This window comes from Chelonoidis abingdonii, chromosome 1 (assembly GCF_003597395.2).
Source record: "Chelonoidis abingdonii isolate Lonesome George chromosome 1, CheloAbing_2.0, whole genome shotgun sequence".
In the NCBI taxonomy this organism is placed as follows: Eukaryota; Metazoa; Chordata; order Testudines; family Testudinidae; genus Chelonoidis; species Chelonoidis abingdonii.
Window position 1 is genome coordinate 109,597,691 of NC_133769.1, and position 19,214 is coordinate 109,616,904.

A 19,214-nucleotide genomic window follows, 5' to 3' on the forward strand; every position below is an offset into this window, starting at 1 on the left:
CTGTTGGCAGCCACTTCATTATTGAAATATGTGATTTCTAATCAGGGCAGCTGAGACACCCACTGGCGCATCTTAAATCATTACCCATTGTGCTTAAATATTGTGGATTTAACTTTTTAAAAGGTGAATTTCATATAGATAAAAAAGTTGGGCTAATGGTGTTGAAGCTTGACATTTTATTTAGCCAAAGAAAAGGTACATTAGATACACTGCATTTCCCCACAGTGTCCCACTAATGCCTCAGTCCAAAGCTGGAGAAACAGTTATTGGGAATGATAATTCAGACTGATGTCACATTTAATGCTTTATTTCCCTGCTAAGATTGGAAACTTCAGGTGTCACTTGTGGCACTCATTTTATGATGTGCAAATCTGTCCATTAGCATTTGGAGTGTGATCAACTCATTTCACATCCATGAGATAGATAGTAACCTGATCCCCACCGATACAGGCTAAATGTGAACTGACCATCCAGAAGCTAAAAACTACCTATTATACATCTGAGCCAGTGGTCTCAAACTGTGAGTCGGGACCCCAAAATGGGTCGCAACCCCATTTTAATGGGGTTGCCAGGGCTGGCTTAGACTTGCTGGGGCTTGGGGCTGAAGCCTGAACCCCACCGCTTGAGGCCGAAGCCAAAGCCTGAGGTATTCAGCCCTGGGCGGCTGGGCTCTTACAGGTCCCCTGGCTGGGGCTGAACCCCTTGGGCTTCAGCTTTGACCCTTTCCCAGCCCAGGGCAGTGGGGCTTGGGCTTTGACTTTGGCTCCAGCTCCCCCACCCAGGGCAGTGAGAATCAGGCAGACTCAGGCTTTGGTCCCCCATCCTGGGATCATGTCGTAATTTTTGTTCTCAGAAGGGGGTTGCGGTGCAGTGAAGTTTGAGAAACCCTGATCTGAGCCACCCAAGCTCCTCCTAACACCACTTTTTAAAACATTCAGTTTAAACAGTGAAAATGTTCTTCTGATTGCTTCCCATTCTGAGGATTCAAAACCTTCTAATGCAGAAGCACTTAATCCACATAGAAAAGGCACTATATTCTCATAAATAAAATAACTGTCACATGACGGAACTGAAGCATGTCATTCCCCATAGAACTAATTGCAAAACAGGAATTGCTATACTGGATCAGTCCCATGGGCCATCCAGTCCAGTATCCTGACAGTGGCCAACACGAGATGTTTCAGAAGGTGGAAGAAACTTCTCAACACCTACTAATTACAGATTGGCTTAAGAGTGAAGCAGGAAGATTAATCTCTCCTCCAAAGTGTATATTAGCATTAACTAATTAGAATTTTGTTCACACGCCTCTCCCCATCACAGGAGACTGTATTAGCAGGTCTCCGTTTTGCTGACTTCTTCATAAAAGTGTGGCTTGCAATTTCACAAGTTACCAGCAGGGTATATACTTGGATCACAAATAGTTCTTTCAGGTGTTCTACAGTTTAAATCTCTGTGCATGGGTGGAAATACCACTCCCAATAATTGCACGAAGTTAAACTGGGGAACTATTATTTCTCATTAAAAATTATCTTTGGGGAGGAGTAAGAGATAGTATGATCCCTTTGTGGCAGATTCAAAGCATCACAAACAGACTACATGTATTGTATTTTTAGTTACCTTGTATGTTCAGATGGTTATTTTCCAAAACCACACACATACAGCAGGAGCACTAAGTAGTACAGGTAATTAGAGCTATTAATCCAAATGCAATTCTTTACAAGTTTGCTGCACTTGTTCTCAAGTCTCGGTATAAGATGGCTTCAGGAAGTCAGACTTCAGATAGTAAAGAAAGCACAATGGCTCATGAGCCTGCCTTCAGATTTAACACAGACAGGTGGGTGAGCTTACAGAGAGCTCTTCTTCAAGTAAGAAAGCTGGTCTCTCTTGCCAACAGAAATAGGTCTAATAAATATGACCCCACCCGGCTTGTCTCCCTAATATTCTGGGACTGACATGGCTACACACTGAATGCTTTAGATTGAACAGTAAGAATTCTGACTTTTGAAACTTTGGTCCTTAATCTTCTTAGTAACTAACAGTAGAGGAGAATAAATTATCAGAGATTTCTCCCACATATAAACCATGTATCTGTTTATATTTTAATTTCTAATTAGTTTGGTGTGTTAAATGCATTAATTTCCACAGCAATCTTAAAAGGAATAAAAATGGTATACTAGCATTTCCATTCCAGTCCTAATTAACTTTTGTTCTGGGAGTGTTCATGCATTATTTACCAGTGTAAAAGCCTAAATTCCCAGGTCTCCCAGAGGGAAGAGTACTTCTACAGGAATGAATATTCAGCATAGCATAATCCAACATACCCATCCTTGTGCTTTTGTTTCCAGTAGCATCGACAAACACTAGCAAAAAAGATGTGTGTTTAACATTCTATTAACTAACATGTTCAATTCCCAGGGTAGACAAGCAATTGTAACTTTAAAATGCTACCAGAACAAGGTAAACCCTATGGAGGAGCTTAGGTTTACCTCCAGTAGTGAAGACAAGGCCAGTGTGCTACGCGAAGTACAACGGATGGCTCAAGGCTTCAAATGCAGTATGGTATTAACCACAAGAACTACCCTAACCTCTCAACAGAAGAGGTTATCTTGTGAGTTTTTAAACTGGGAAAACTCAGATGTTTGCCTCACTTGGTACAATCTTAGAACCTATCTAGTAAAAAGAGCATTTTCCCCACAAAACCCTTTAGTATTAAAGGGAACAAGAAAATGCTGTAGTAAAGGTGCAAAAGTCCATCCAGTGATGTTTCCATTCAGTTATTTATTAAATATGTAAGTGTGGATATTTTATTGTAAGCTCTCTGCTTAGGGCACTTTTACATGCAGTTCTTGTTCACTCTGCAATGGAGTGCGACTGGTAAAAGGCAAAAAATGAATTATGGTAAAAGGCACAAGAGGGGAAGAAAGCATATGATCTCTCCTTAACAGCCCCTGCCACCTCTGAAAGCAATAGATTAGTACTCCAAGCAAGCTTCTAGATGGCTACGCAGTTTCCTACTTATAATCTGGTGAGAATGCCGCTGCCATTGCCCACATCTCAGAACATGAGTATTAAAAGCCATTTGATGCATGAGAATGCAACCAGCCTGTTTGGTGGGAACATATAGTCGTGCTACAGCACTCTTGGACAGCGTAAGTGCTCTTAACACCTTCTAAAATGTGTGCTTACTTGATAGATTAACATCTTGAGATTTTGTGTAATTATGGGGCTGAACAATTTTAGAAGAGTTTTACTAGGTGAAGTTAAAAAAAACCTATGAAAGGCACATGAAGCACACACTTGGCAAAGTTAATTATTGACATTTTTAATATTTGAGGTCTCTGCCCCATTTACTTAAATTAAGACCTCTCTCATCTCAGAGTCTTCCCTTACTTCGAATATGAAGGTTTTTTTAAGTGCAGAAGAAATTTCTGCTCAGTAAAAGTGATGATGGCTGCGTGTTTTAAACATGTGGACCAAAGGGCCTGATAATTTACTTCTGGACCATTTCTATCTTATACTGAAGCTCCTTGGGGGTAGAGACTGTCTTTTGTTTTTGAGCACTACCTAGTACATTGGGGTCTAGGTCCACGACTAGGGCTCCTAGGTGCTACAGTAATATAAACACTAAATAAATAATGTTCTCCCAGTAAGCTGAGAGCCAGCCTGAGGAGTAAGTGACTTGGCAAGGTACACAGGATACAAAAACACAAAAACCAGTTTTTGCCATCCTTTTCCCCTGAACACACTGACACACCATCTAAGATTTTTATACCGTGGCGTGGCCATCACTGTGATACTGGAGCACACCACTTGTTCCCCCATGCAAGTCTTTGCAGCAGTTCAGCAGCACACGGCACTATCTCTGTAGAGAAAGAGAAAGCATTACACTAATTCTAAATGCAGTGTGGCAGTGCTTCTTCCTTCCAGTGGTGTGGCAACACATGAATACAAACTAGGGACCAATGATGATTATGAAAGGAAACATGATGCAGTTGCAGGTGGAATGGACAGAAAAGCAGGCAAGGAAATGAGACGATGTTGGTAAAGGAAAAAATAAAAAGAGGGTGTGTGTGAGTGAGAGAAACCCATTCTACTAGAAACAGTACCTCGTCGGTAACAGACGGGAAGAGCTGCTCCCAGAAAAGCTAGAGGCATCACGAGCATAAGACAAACTTGATCAAAAAGAAAGAATACGAAAGAGAGAGGCAACAAGAAAAGGAAAAAAAAAATTTCGGCGTTAAAATGTTTCCAAATTGAATCAATTTCTAATGTTTACTAAGTGATGGACCGTTGGAAGTCTCAACCATTTCTTTTTACATGTAGGTGTCAAAAAAGACTGTATACATCCTTACAAAATGCATTCAGCTCCCAGAGAATGTTTTGATAGAAAGCAAACTTACACTTTAAATAGTAAGAAAATGTACTGCACTCCCCACATCTCTCAAGTACATCTTCATCAAAATCAAGAGTCAAATAATGGGCACAAAAATCAGACCTAGAAACAGAATTAAGCATTTTTTCCTCATAAGACATTTTTTACAACTTTCTGTATTTACACTTTAAAGCAAGTGAACAAAAACCTGTAGAAATTAAACACTATAGATTGTTAAAATCAAAACATAAGTAATACAACTTTTTAATTTCAATATTTCGAAGTACAGAAACTGGAAACTATGAATATCAAATACAAATTGAAACAAGCCACTTGTCCTCCCCTAGAATAACCAATGTGAGCTACTTATAGAAACTTACAAATTTAAAGTAAAATTGAAACAAAAATAAATACTGTACATACATTTTCCCTGCCTGCAGGCAAAAGAGGATGGGAAATACTGTTATGATTTGAAAAAATGCTCTTAAAGCTGCAGCATTCCCTTTCCCAGCCAAATACTCGACACTGTAGTGCGTTTCTGTAAAAAGACACACCCTCACACACCCAAACACATGCACACGGAGACCCCTATTCAGGCAGACAAGCCAGTATTTTCCACAGATGTTCAAAAAAGGATAGAAATTAGACAGAGTAGAAAAGGAACAGGGAAAGACAAATGGGCCAGCAAAACATTACTACAAAACTAGTAAATATAGCCAAGAACTATCCCCTTTTTCAAAATTTCAAGGATTTTAAAAAAAGAAATAAACTGCCAAAGCACTGACAAAATTAGACATATCCCAGCAGAAGTGATAATTCATATTAATATAATCTCTTAAAGTGATCCCTTTCACTCCCGTCCCACAGCATGAAACTGTTATGGCTTAATTTTTATTAAAAGTAGAAAAAAGTCCTTTTCCAAGAGGAAATGCAGCTTATGAATGTCCTAATCAGTGCTATTCATATTTCCCACCCCCTGCTTTTTTGAAAATGGATGTCGCAGCTTTTTAATCCAATTTAACCACAAACAGTAAGGCCTTGGTTTCATTTATATTTCTTCTGCAGAATAAAGCAGCTCTAGGTTTGCTTAGTCCCAGGGCCATGGACAGCCTTTAATGGTCTGGAAATATTATATAAAAGAGCTTTAAAAAGACATTAAGATTTTTGGTGGTATGGATGCTAGAGGGGGCCACTAACCATGGTTTGGCTCTAGCCTCAGCCCTGCACAGTCCCCACAATTACCAACCAAGAGACAGCCAGATAATGACTCAGCCCTGGGTTAAACTCCTGCAAAGGTTTCAAAATGTAGGACTTCATGCCCTGGTGAACGAAAGCAGCCTATGCCATATAACAAAGCTTGGGAAAGCTGAAGCTTTTAAAGGATGGCCATGACCCTGTGCTCTCTTCTCTCTATTCAAATTAATACAAGTACTTCAGCTTAAAAACGTGGTCAGAAAGTAACAACTGTTCATTCTTAACATAAAACCCTTTTGAAATGATTTCTTCAAGAATTATTTCATGTAGAATATTATAGGTTGCATAGGTAATCTACCTCAGAGGTCATTAAGGGCTACCTTGTAGCCAGGTTTTATTAGCAAGTGTAGTACAGGAAGAAAGGGGAAAGTTGCTGGAAGAGTCCTTGATATAATTTCTAGGTGGTCTTTCCATTTTCACATTTTTCTTTTTAAAAATTGTAAGAACTTGAGTACTTGGAGAAGAGCAAACCCAAGTGTTTCATTTCATAGCATTTTTCCTTCTAGAACAGAAAGTTTAAAAAATAAGTACAGTAATTTTATCTTAAAGTCCAAATTCCTCATGTTTTTTTTTTCTTTAAATATCCTCCTTGAAAATGAGTTTCCATAGGAAGACTCAGTCCCCCGGCAGCCCCATATCAGTGCTCCTATCCATCTACCCCCACCCCTATAGTGAAATGTGAGAAAAGACAGGTTATTTTCTCTCCACCTCTATAGCACCAGGTTCAGTCCACCTACAAAAAGCTTGGTGCAACAGTGTTTTTTTCCAAGAATATAATAAAAACATCTCAACATACAAATACATGAATAAGTAAGGTCAACACATCCTCTTCATCAAGCTACCAAAAAAGGAGACTCATTTGTTATCAATTATCAAAACAATTTCTTTTAAACTGATTGACTGAGGTTCCCTCTCACCCCAAATAAAGTTTTAGTCTCTTAAAGACTTCTGCTGGAAGCATGGAAATCGGGAGAAAATGGAAATGAACCTCTGCCTGTTGACAGCCTATGAACAGACATTAGTACACTCACTACAATGGAGAGCCACCTTGAAAAAGTGGGAGAGAAGGGAAAAAAAGAAAGAAAACTAGAAATAACCATTAAACATATATGGGTCCAGCCAAGTACTTTTTCTAATAGTAACATGATAGCTATATATTTTGCTAATGAAGAGGCTTAGAAGAGAGACCTGCTGCGGACAAGTCACAGGGAAAGCAGAATTGTGTATGTTACATATTCCAAACCTCCTTATTCCAGATTCCATTATGGCATAGTTCTGTTTCAGTAAGTAGTGTTCTCAGAATCTACATTAAAAAATAAATAAATCAGTCTTTACTCCTCTCCAGTTCTGCTTAATGTCCCTTGCAAAATACTTCTGTTGTCTTAATTAATAATAATAATAAATAATAACTAAAAAAAAAGATAGCCAGTAAGAGAAAAGCAGTTTGGTTTGGTTTGCCAGAACTCAACTAGTTACTCAAAGCCTGGCAGGTCTGACCTGGTTTTCCTTGAGCTGACACAAACAGATCAGAGGTAAGCTTTTTTTTCTTATCATTTAAACCAGTACTGATAACATGGCACACATTTATCAAATATTTCCATGAGAACACATCAAAAGATAGAATTAAAATTTCATACTGAATGTTGAAACTATTTTTTCCTCTCATCATTACTGACAGGAAAATTTCTTGCCTGAGAACATTATTACCTGGTCACTTTGAAACCTGTAGAGTAACTGCTCCCCGTCTTTTGTTAGTTGGTAATTTGTGAGTATCACTTTTATTGTCTCCTTTCCCCAGCACCCTAAACAAGGCTGGCAGCATGCATTAAATAAAAATAGTCTGCCAACAGAGCATGAACTCATCCACCGTGTTTTTGGCTATGGGTTAGCAAAATCTATTAACTTTGATGTCCACGCTACTTTCAAATCAAAAGCTGGGCTGGGATGAAGAGAAACAAACAAGCAATAATTTGCAAGTTCTGGAAAAAGAAAAATCATGAATGCTATTTGCACTATGCATACCCATGTTATATTTTGATATTTTCTCATCCAGAAATGGGCTGGCCCTCACCTAGCTAGTTCTGATCTTTAATCTAACTGTACACGTGGATATAGCTACGTGTAAATCAGGAAGGTAAAAGTGAATTTGTTTTTAAGCACAGCAGGAAGCAGCTATCCAGGACAGAATATGGAGGACAGAAACTGAGTAGAGTTAAGACAAATCAATAAATTGGATAGCTAAGCCAAGCCTTTTCACTCTCACTAGACAGGAAAAATGCAAGATGGTATTCCTAGCACATCAATGTTTACTTTTGGCTGGACCCTGAAAAATGCCCTTTTTACAGAATCAAGTAAAGTTGTTCCCCTCTCCACCCATCCTGAAAAGTTAAATATTTAATTTTATATTACAGAAAAATACAAATTTAAAATCAACATTATTTACAGGTAATTCAGAATTGGCATTTACTATCAGTTCTATGTAAAGCATGGCACAAATGATCGTTCTGAGATCAGCTAGCTACTAAACTCAACACTTACATATGCACCTGTTAAGACTGAAATTGGCTCTCGTGCAGCCTTGCAAGGAGCACATGTTCAACTGCCTCCTTAGTTCCTCGGTAAAATACATTTTTGAAGTATACTAATGATTATCGTTGGTTTTAGTGCTCCCTCCACAGGAAGGAATCTGCCAAATCTGAATTCTGCTATTTATAATTTTAAGAATTGTTTCTTCAACCAACACAATTATTCTGAAATATGAAACTTAATCTATCATATTGCACTCTCTCGCATTCCCCAGGAAAAGATAAAAGCTGCTCTCCTCTGTACTAACAAGCTGTATAAATAGAACTTCTCAAAGCAATTTTATTTGCTCCTTAAGAGAAAAAAAATCACATGGCCTGGACCGAACACCAATCCTGTCAGGAGGAAGAGCATAAACCCCAGTTTGAGGGAAGGGTGCTGTTTAAGACATGTTAACTACTGAACTTGAATAATCATGCTCTCCTTGTATACAGAAGAGTCTTTGCTTCTCCACTTTGGTGAGTCAGCAATGTGTACAGAATGGGGAGAGGCTAAGGGAACTAAACTGGCAGAGCACATGCACCTTACAGGGCAACAAAAGCCCAACCAATAGCTTAGAAAGAGCAGAAAAAAAAATATAAAATATGATTCCATATGACTTAATTTAAAAATAATTAATAATGCATCACATCCCTGTTTAAGACTATAACCTGAATATCAAATTTAGGAGTCCAGACTAATCACCATTAATGTGGCTCTCCACTGCACCAAACATACATTATCAAGAACAATTAAAAACCTTCACATTCTTAAATCTAAATTAATAACCCCCACAAAAAAAAATCTTCCAAATAAATAGTTAAAAATGAATTTAAAAGTTGTAAAAATCTGTCAGAAATAAATTATGGATAACCACCTTTATCATCTTCCCCTCATGAATTAGCTCAGACACTACCAGCAACAAAGTGATATTCAAGCCCTGATGAGAGACTGTTTCCCAGTCCATTGTCTCTCTGAAGATTTCCCCATTCCCAAATGGTTATTGCTGAGCGGGTGTGGCACAGTGAAAATGCAGCATTGGTTTTTTGTTCATTAGGCAGTGTTCTACATGGTACATGCAAGTCTGCTTCGGGTAGAGGAACAGCAGAAGCTCCAGGCTCTGTTGCCCTCAATACTGGCTGTGAAGGAAAGACAGCAGCAGCAGCAGTAGTAGTAGCAGCTACATCAAACAAAGAAGCGTGCATGGCCATTTCGGTTCAGCTTAAGGATCTTCCCAAGGCGCTGTTTGGCAGTTGCCATTCCTTTCTTTGGACGCTTGCCTGGAAAATTGAAACCAGTCTATTTTTAGTACCGATTTTGTAAAACAGATGAACCTAAATGGAAAGCAGATTCTCTCCTGGAGTCTGACTTTTCTACTATCAGAGGGGTAGCTGTGTTAGTCTGAATCTGTAAAAGCAGCAGAGAATCCTGTGGCACCTTATAGACTAACAGACGTTTTGGATCATGAGCTTTCATGGGTGAATACCCACTTCGTCAGATGAATTCACCCATGAAAGCTCATGATCCAAAACATCTGTTAGTCTATAAGGTGCCACAGGATTCTCCGCTGCTTTTGACTTTTCTACGTTGCAGTTCATTTCTGTCCAATTGTTTTGGACCAAAACAGTGGCCATAATGGACATACATGAAATTCAGAGTTACTTTTCCGAAGCTATAGTCAGCATTATAATAGAGAATCTGATTATATACTTCCAGATTTTCCTAGTTTAAACAGGAAAACCCACTAATCTCTGCTCCCCGAATTATGCCCTTCCCTCAGATTTGTACTCAACTAAATTACACAGCTAAGGAGATAACTAGTAAGATCATCAAGGTACCTTTGAAGCCTCATACTTTGAGTATCTCATCTCAGAAAGAAGAAAAAAGCCCAGATGCTTAATCTAAACTAGATATCATTACTTCACAGCTGATAAATTTACAGAAGTTGTCAACATTAACTAGGGAAAGCTCAAATTGGGCATAACCCCATTAAATCCCTCTTTTTCCACTATACAACTACCCCATGCCAAAATTTGACTACAAACTGAAACTTATGTTGGATTTTTTCTCAAACTCTATGTCTGCATTTTTTGCTGCTTCTGTTTCAGACGAGTTTTTCTTAAGTTTCTAGATAATCAAAAATAGGAAACCAGGTGTTTTGGGAGGGAAAGAGGACAGAAGAAAATGTTACCTTTTGTGGCCTGGTTGCTGATAGGGGGTGGATTTGATGCTGGCCTCTTGGTTGGGTGAAGGGGTATAGACAAGGACGTCTCACCATATGGCCTATCAGGGCTGAGGCTGCCATCACTCAACCGACACTCCCCTTGGATCAGGGTCGAGTCCCGCGTGCACTTGCCATGTTGGAAGCTCAAGCCATTGCTGTGTGTAAAATTTCTATTCTCCTGAACCTTATGACTAGCTTCTGATGCACCCTCCTTCTTAATATATTTCTGAGCTTTACTTGTATCCTGGAGCAGAAGGCGCAGGGGCGGGGGGAGGAGAAGAGAGGAAATCAATCACACATGAGGACTTGTAATTTCTGAATACAAACACCTTTTAATTCTTCTCATTGTACTACTGGACAAATTAAATATTTCTGAATGAAGATACAGTTCTAACAAGAATAAAGCTGGTCTGTTTTAGCATCCTGTTCTTTTCTCTACAGTATATGATCATTTAAAAACTCAAGTTATAACAACATGATATTTCTGTGTAACTTTTTTCACATGCAGTTATTAAAGTCTCTAAAATAGTGGTAAACTGTTTAACTGTTGCTAATACAGATACAGGGAATAAGGAACACACAAAGATATATAACCCATTTTTTCCACTTTCATTATTTTACGGGGACCAAAGTATGAACACAATGTCCTTGATTTCACAGACAGTTCCTAACTATAATGAACAATATCACAATCAGCGAATATTTAAATTGGGACTTTGTCTTGAATATTCAGTAGCTGAGACACAGCCAGTTCTAAATTAGGAAATATAAAACCATAAGCCTTACCATGTAATTACATATTCCTGTAGAATACTAAGTTATCATGCAATTAAAACATAGTTACTAAATAGTATCAGGATCCTGCAACTTGAGGTATTACTAACAACATTTCTAGTGAACACAAGCTATAGTGGTAAGATGGACAGCATTTAAGATGCCAGGAAAAACTGGAAGGCTCAGAGAACTGATAACAGGATTAAGAGTCTTTCATCTTCTGGACTCTGACTTAAATACAGCCCAGATTAAGCACTCAAAGATGACACCAACTACTGATTGTCTGGTGGCCTATGTGAAATGAGTTGAGCTGCTTCTGTCCTGTTTCCAATGGGCAAGTGTCTGCATCCCAAAAACCACCGCACAATTGACAGCCTTGCATGGCAGTATGACTAGAGGGTGAAGAAAGAGGTGAAGTGTCCAAATAAAGTTTGACTGGGCAATATGGGAAAGCTAGAACTTACTCTGTTTGAAGTAAGACTCCATGTCTGATCATCAATTTGGAACCTTTCATGAACAGTAAATTCACCCTTTTCCTCAAGATACCAAGTGTCTTTATAGTAATTTTATAATATACTTAGGTTTCCTAAAACATCCAAAGAGGCAGAACAGCTCAGATAAAACATGATACAGATAGTCACCAATTACCAGCTCCAAAGTTATTTAGTTACCAGACGGGCAGTAGGAAGATACCTTCATCAAGTTTACTGGTTTTGTTGACAGATGCATACTCCTTGTTCTATAACAAGGGTTAAAATGTTGTCTTACCTGAGGGGTAATCCTGGAAGCTGCATTTAGCTGTCTTGCCCATATTGAAGTCCCCACGCCTCTTTCCTCTTCCCTCGTGTGCTTACCTAAAAAGAAATTTAGCAAGTTGAAACTCTGAAATTCTTAATTGTGACTGAAAAACTTGAAACCTACAATTGAGATGAAATAGAAAGAAAGTATTGTGAAAGAGATTTCTTAGACAAACTATTATCTCAGAATTAAAGGGTCTGTTACCACAGATCTCACACATCAGAAACAGATTTCTCACTTCCCCTCCATATCTATTTGGCACATCAAATTTCCCAAATTTCTGCTGACCCTCCATATGAAAGTTTGATAAACACAGCCATGTGGATCTGAAAGTACTGATGTTGAAAACAGCTGCCCTCATTGCCATAGTACTGTCTAAGTACCATCAAAATATGCCTGGTGAATGCTTCCTTAATATCGGTTATTGACTTTTCTGCATCCTTGTAAGACAGTCCACAAAAGGTGCAAGCCTTTTGCAACTCACATTCACCAGTTTGTTTGTTTTTTAATTAAAGTGCTGATATGCTTTGGCTGGATAGTCTCAGCTGGAGTACCGTGCCCAATTCTGGGTGCCACAGTTCAGGAAAAATGGAGACAAACTGGAGAGCGAGTCCACAGGAGAGCAACAAAAATGATGAAAAGTTTAGAAAAAACTTGACCTTTGAAGAAAAGGTTAAAAATAGGGCATTTTTATTCTTAAGAAAAGATGACTATGGGGGACCTAGTAACCTTCAAACAAGCTAAGGGCTGTTATAAAAGGGACAGTGATGAATTGTTCTTCATGTCCATTAAAGCTAGGACAAGTAGTAATAGGCAAGGGAGATTTAGGTTAAAAATCAGGAAAAACTTTCTAACTATAAAAGAGCAGTTAAGTTCTGGAATAGGCTTCCAAGGGAGGTTGTGGAATCCCCATCACTGGAGGTTTTTAGAAACAGGTTGGACAAACCCCGCTCAGGGATGGCGGCCTACTTTAATTTTCCCTGTCACAGCACAGGGGGCTGGACTTGACTTCTCAAGGTCCCTTCCAGCCCTATATTTCTATGATTCTATGATTATTCAAGACACAATGTTACAATCTAAATGCCCATATGAAGGAAAACAAAAGCTGACAACAATGCTGATTTGTAAACCTCATGACCAAGAGCGTCCCAAGACAGCAATTCAGTCAGGTATCGATGGGGGACAGGACTTAGCTGAGAAAAGCAAGGTGGGCTGGGAGCAGAATAGAAGAACTTTACTGACCAAGAAGGCTGTGATCCTCCAGCCTGACGTTAGGTTCAGTTTTTTTAAGGTAATTGAAGCCTTTTTCTCTTAGCTATTGTATGCAACTTTGGTTAAATGGAAGATGGGTAGAAAAGGAGGAGACCCCTGGGTCAATTTCTGAGAGGACTAAAAACCTTAACTTTCATAAAAATAGGCTACCTAAGAAACTAACAAGTAAAGCACTGTTTAAGAGGTCTGGGATTATCTTCTCCAGAGCTGTTCGTCTGTCATCTCTGGAAGGAGCAGAGGTAATTGGAGTACTATGCCTCCTTTTACAGACATGCATTAGTATGCTCATGAACAGGTAAGAGCCAAGCAAAGAGGGGTGCGTGAGAGCTCAAATGGGCAATGCTAGTTACGTTCCACCTTCTGAGCTGCACGTGGCTGCTGTATCCCAAATGTGGGACTATGCAGAGGCCACTCGAAGAATCAGTGATTTGAGTCTGAATTAGTGAATCATCATGGTAACAAGTCTTTGGCTGAGACTTCATTCCACTTAGTTTAATTTGTGTGTCATAGCCAGGCAGTGCTGATCTCTTTTCCCTTTCACGTGAAGAGTTTAAGAACACATTTCTCTTTTCCCATGACAGACGGTGGACTGCTTTTTAGAAATTCAACTGCCCTTTGTCTTTCTTCCTTGGGAAATGATGTATGTAATTACAGTGGTGGTGTGTGTCATTCCCAGAATATATTTAAGACATCTCTTCCTAAAATTCTTACAGACCTAGTCAAAATGGCCTGAACTCTAGTCAGTTTTTTGACATGTCTTGAAAGTATAACCCCTGAACCATTTTACTAATGTAGGTTCCCAGAATTCTGTCTATGGTAAGTAGTGTTTGGTTCTTCTTGAGTGATAAGCTAGTTCCAAAATACCATCTACTTTTTCCCCTAGACTGGCTGAACTCCAAGGAAGAATGGACAGCGTAAAGGTCTGTAGCAGTTCTATGTTATCTTGTCCAGACAAGAATCAATGCAAGATCCAGGCATCCCAAGGAATCTCACAAGGTGACAATCATGACTTCTGGTTTCTGCTGAAACAGTCTAAGTATAGCCGTAATCTTTGGTTGCTTCACCTACACAATAAATGATCTCTCTTTGTAACTATCTGGACACCTAAGTGAGTCATGATCTTGCTGGCTGCAGGTGTTTTTTTGTGGTTTATCAGGAAGTCATACTTGAAAGAATTGAATTGTAGCATTATTCTACTGTCTGACTTTGTCTTCTAAGCTCTACAACAATTTAAGAAAGAATGGTATGGATTCTCTTCTCTCAATGTGCTGCTATTTGACCACTAAGACATCTGTGAAGATTATGGGACAGGTCAATAATTTTAACCTTAAGAATTTGTGATGGAAATACAAATTGTTATGAAAAAAATGGAGGAATTTCACGTGGAGGTTTGGAATAGGCATGTGTTTCTTTTAGGTCTATTGATGTTGAGAGAATTTGATGATATTAGAGAGACTACAAAAAGTCTCCCTGTGAAATTTAAATTTTCTTGGTACCTATCAGCACTGATCCCTCCCCACCTACCCATTTGCAATGATGGGTCAGAAAAAGTATTGAGCAACAAAGAGTCCTGTGGCAGCTTATAGACTAACAGATGTATAGGAGCATAACCTTTCGTGGATAAATACTCACTTTGTCAGATGCAGTATTGAGAAATCTCCAGTTCCTAGCTCTGCTGAATTGCATGCTTCTATTATTGCTTATATCCTACATTTATTCTTTGGGGTTTTTGTTTTTAAACTTTGATGCTATTCTGTATCTTTGGGACCCTCTTCAATTCTACTATATATCCCTTTCTATATTATGTCTAGGACTCATTTCTCCAGCATAGTTCATTTCTATAGACAAAACTTTTGGTGTCACCCAATGAGCTATACCCTTGCAGAGGCCACATCTAGTCACACTGTGCTTGTGTGTAGCGAAATAAGCTTGGATAGAGTATTTCTCTTTGAATATATCTTCTATTCCAACTCTGCAGGACTTTCTCCTTTTCCAAACTATTTTTGTAGGTATCTGAATATTGTGGACTATGAAACGATTTCCCTATTCCTGTAATAGACTGTGATCTTTCCTTTTTCATTTCACCATAGGAAAAAGTTTCCTTTATCAGCTGTGTCAACTATAGCATTTTCTAAGGTTTACCAAACTTATTTCCCTATGAGAATAAGGATGCAGCCATTAACTGTCTAGCCTTTACATCTGCATTCCAGGAACAAATCCATATGTGCTTTTTAGAAAGACAGTATTATAAGCCATCAAGCAGACTGAGAATCTAAGGTTTATCTAGTGAGGCATATACCATGAAAGCAACAGCTAGGGAGATCTTATGAACTATTGCTTTCAGCTTTTTCCCCTGGAGGAACTTACAGCTTTCAGTTCGTCCATCCGTACCGTTGCAACTTCTGTAAAGCCAAAAGGTGCTGAAGAAACTTTTGGGTTGACAGCTAAGGCCCTCATAAAAGTTAGGCTCCTAAATAGATTTGGTCTGGTTTACAGAAGTGTTGACCACACTTATCTCACTGAGTTCTGGAAAGTATGCCAGACTTATTTAGGAACTTCACTATGGATCTAGGAACCTAATTTTAGGCACTTATTTTTGAAAATCTTAGTCCTAGGGTAACATAGTGCTGCAATGATAGTTAATGTAAGTACCTACCACATTCTGTTTTATGACTCTGGGGTGGCTGCCTGTCCTTATGCTTACTTCTGGGGTAACTTCTGTGTTCCTGATGAGAGGTTCTTTTATCTGTGCAGTCTGTGCTTTGTACATGACCTGGTAAACATGTGGTATAGTGCAATCCTGCCATAGAAAGCATGCCCTGAATAGCTTCTTCTTCTGTACTTGTCGAGGTAGGACATTCCCTAGAAAAACAGATCAGACTGTATATAAGGGAATTTTAATTTCACTGAAGGAAATAATTTTTATATTTATATTAAACAAAGGCTTACAAATATGTTTGTCTGGAAGTTCTTATCAATTTATAAACCAGACCACCCACATCATTTATCTCACCTTTTACTTGGAGTTTCATTTTTAGATGGCTTCTGGGTAGTTTGACAGAGGTCCCTTATCTTAGATTCCTTCTTGAAATTTGATGTTACCTCCTGTTTCTCTTCATCATCTGAGCTTTCTGACTCCTCTGTAGAGGAATTATTTAGCTAGAACAAGAGCAAATGGTACATAAGATGAAGATCATCAATTCTAAAGCTATAATTGCTATTCTAATTGAGACTTAAAAGTTGTCCATCTTCCAGTTAGTTCGTTTTTCAGAAATAGCTAATAGTGCAAGGAATGCTATAACACTGAACACCCATACAGGTCTAATATATCCAATTTCATCAAATTTGGTCAAAAAGGTTGCAAGTGTGTGTCACGGAGTGTGGGGAAGTCAGGGCCCTGCACCCCTCTTCCTGAGATTCACCGTGACTCTCAGCCAGCCAGTAAAACAGAAGGTTTATTAGATGATAGGAACACAGTCCCAAGTGGAGCATGTAGGTACAACCATAACTCATTGATCAAGTCCTTCTGGGGGGTTCAGGGAGCTTAGACCCCAGCTTGGGGTTCCCTGCATTGCAACACCCAGCCCAAGACTCAAAACAAAAACTCCTCCAGCAGCTCTCTTCCCCCTCCCCCCAGCTCCTCCTCTCCTTTGTTCAGTCCCCCAAGCAGGTGGTGTCACTTCTCCCAATCCCCTGCCTGGCTCAAGTTACAGCTCAGGTAGCTTTCTTCAAGGGAAGTTCCCCATCCCCAATGTAACTTTCCTGCAACATTCCCAGATCAAATCCACCCTGCTTCCTGCTCCATCACAGTGTGTTTCAGAGATTTACAGCTAACACCTCCAAAACCCCAACTTGTCTTACAAAAACTCTACACTTTAACTTCAAAAATTAAAATTTGAAAATAGGCAATTAAAGAATCCATCCAGTTTGCAAGTCTGATGATCCATCGTTCACTATTCATCTCAGCTGGTTTACAGTGCCCACCGAATCTTAATTGTGCCCCTTTGTTTGGTTCTGTAATGGAAATATACTCTGGATGTATGCTGTTGAATTTATATATTGCTTATTAGAGTATAGAACAAAAGATTACTAAAGCAATATAAAGCTCAGATTTCTATATGTTAAGTACCCTAACAAACTGATACGTTGATGAAGTGGAAGAATACCTTTATCAACAGAACAGAAATCAAGGCTGTGAAAAGTCTGGGATTGAGTTGTCTTTTTTAAACAAAAACTCAGTGGAGGTTACTGCAGGGAGAGAATTTTTAAGTTTTTTTTGAAATTCTTAAGTCTTTACATGAACACTTCTTGGTACTATAAAACTTTAGGCTCTAATTTCAAATCTGTGAAAAGGCAAATGAGGAGATTTTTGATGCCACCATCATTCTCAAAACAAACTGGGATAGTAATTTAGGTCTCTGTTCCATGCCTTTCAGTAGCCTTTTATTATTGTTTAATATATGGATTACTGTAGTGCCTCAGAACCCCAGTCATGGACTAAGATCCCATTGTTCTAGATACTGTACAAACAAAGAACAAATATACAGTCCTTTCAACATCAGCTTCATTTACAGGAGAAGTCAGTTAATCTTTGCCTCCCAAAAAATGACAGATCAGCGATTATGCTACAACAACTGAAAGGCCAACAACTAACTTCAACAAGAGGAAGTTACTTGCATTATGCAGTAATGATGGTTCTTCAAGATGTGTCTCTCTCTGAGTGCTCCACTGTAGGTGTGCTTGTGTCCCTGTGCTGCTGATCAGAGAACTTAGATAGAGCATGTGTGGGCTAAATGGACACTGCTGTTCTCTCCTCGTGCCCCTCCCCCTCCCACCCGCACGAGTCTAATCAGTGCGTGCTGCCAAACCGCACTCAATTCCTTGCCTACCGCAGAGTCCTTAACAAAGAACTCCAAAGTAGAGGGGAGGAGGACGGGTTGTGAAACACACAGGGATACAGATCTTGAAGAACTATTGTTACTGCACAAAGTGAGTAACTTCCTCTTCTTCTTCTAATAGTATCCCTGTGGGTGACCCACTGTAAGTGACTTCTGAGCAGCATCCCCAATGGAGGGCCGGGAGTCAAGTCTGTTACAGATGACAATACCGTGAGCTGAAAATGGCGGAGGGAGGTACTATGTAATGAACCTGATAGCATTGTTTGATACAGTTTGAGACCCATTTGGAGAGTCTCTGAGCCAATATCGCTGAGCCCTTAGACCTCTCTGCAATAGAAAAAGGAAAAGCTTAGGATAATTCCTAAAGGCCTTCATCCTATCCAGGTAATAGGCCAGGGTACTCCTAACATCTAGTGTATGTAGCATAGACTCCCTGTTATGTTGAGGTGGAGTAAAATGTCAGGAGGTGAATCAGTTGGTTTGTGAAAAGAGGAGGACACCTTGGAGATGAACTTCATGTGTGACTGGAGAGTGACCTTGTCCCGAAATAATAATATATGCAGGGGGGTTGCCATCAATGCTGCTATTTCCCTTATTTTTGCCGAGGTGATCCGCCACCAGGAAGGAGGTCTTCATCAACAGGTATGCGAGTGAAGAAGCAGCCATGGATTCAAAGGGAGGTCTAGTCAGGCTTTTTAGTACCACATTTAGGTCCCATGTTAGGATGGGATGTCTGGGTTGGGGGAAAAGGTTTGCTGTACCACTGAGGAATCATTTTGCAGTTGGGTGTGAGAGCACTGACTACCTTTTGTGACAGACCCAGGCCAGTGGGGTTCAGGAGTCTGGTAGAGGGCAAATATATTGGTCACTGGCTGAGTAGTTTTCTGTTCCCTGAGTGACTAGAGCAGGGGCTGCACTAGAGTAGAGTAATCAGGAACCTGCTAGAAACAATTCAGGCAGACAAGCTGATTAGATCACCTGCAGCCAATCAAGACAGGCTAATCAGGGCATCTGGGTTTAAAAAGGAGCTCACTCCAGTCAGAGAGAGAGAAGCCAGAGA

The 19,214-nt window shown here is 39.5% G+C and overlaps 1 protein-coding gene across 1 annotated transcript in view; it reads right to left on the minus strand.

Annotated features, from left to right (window-relative positions):
* Positions 1–4,500: 4,500 nt before the first annotated feature.
* Positions 4,501–19,214, minus strand: part of KDM7A (lysine demethylase 7A) — a 103,046-nt gene continuing 88,332 nt past the window's right edge. Inside the window, exons 16-20 of the mRNA XM_032783160.2 lie at positions 16,270–16,415; positions 15,913–16,118; positions 11,955–12,040; positions 10,380–10,656; positions 4,501–9,468 (exon numbers count right to left, since the gene is read on the minus strand). Of these exons, the coding sequence (XP_032639051.1) occupies positions 9,374–9,468; positions 10,380–10,656; positions 11,955–12,040; positions 15,913–16,118; positions 16,270–16,415 (810 nt within the window). The 3' untranslated portion in view covers positions 4,501–9,373. The remainder of the gene's footprint in view (positions 9,469–10,379; positions 10,657–11,954; positions 12,041–15,912; positions 16,119–16,269; positions 16,416–19,214) is intronic.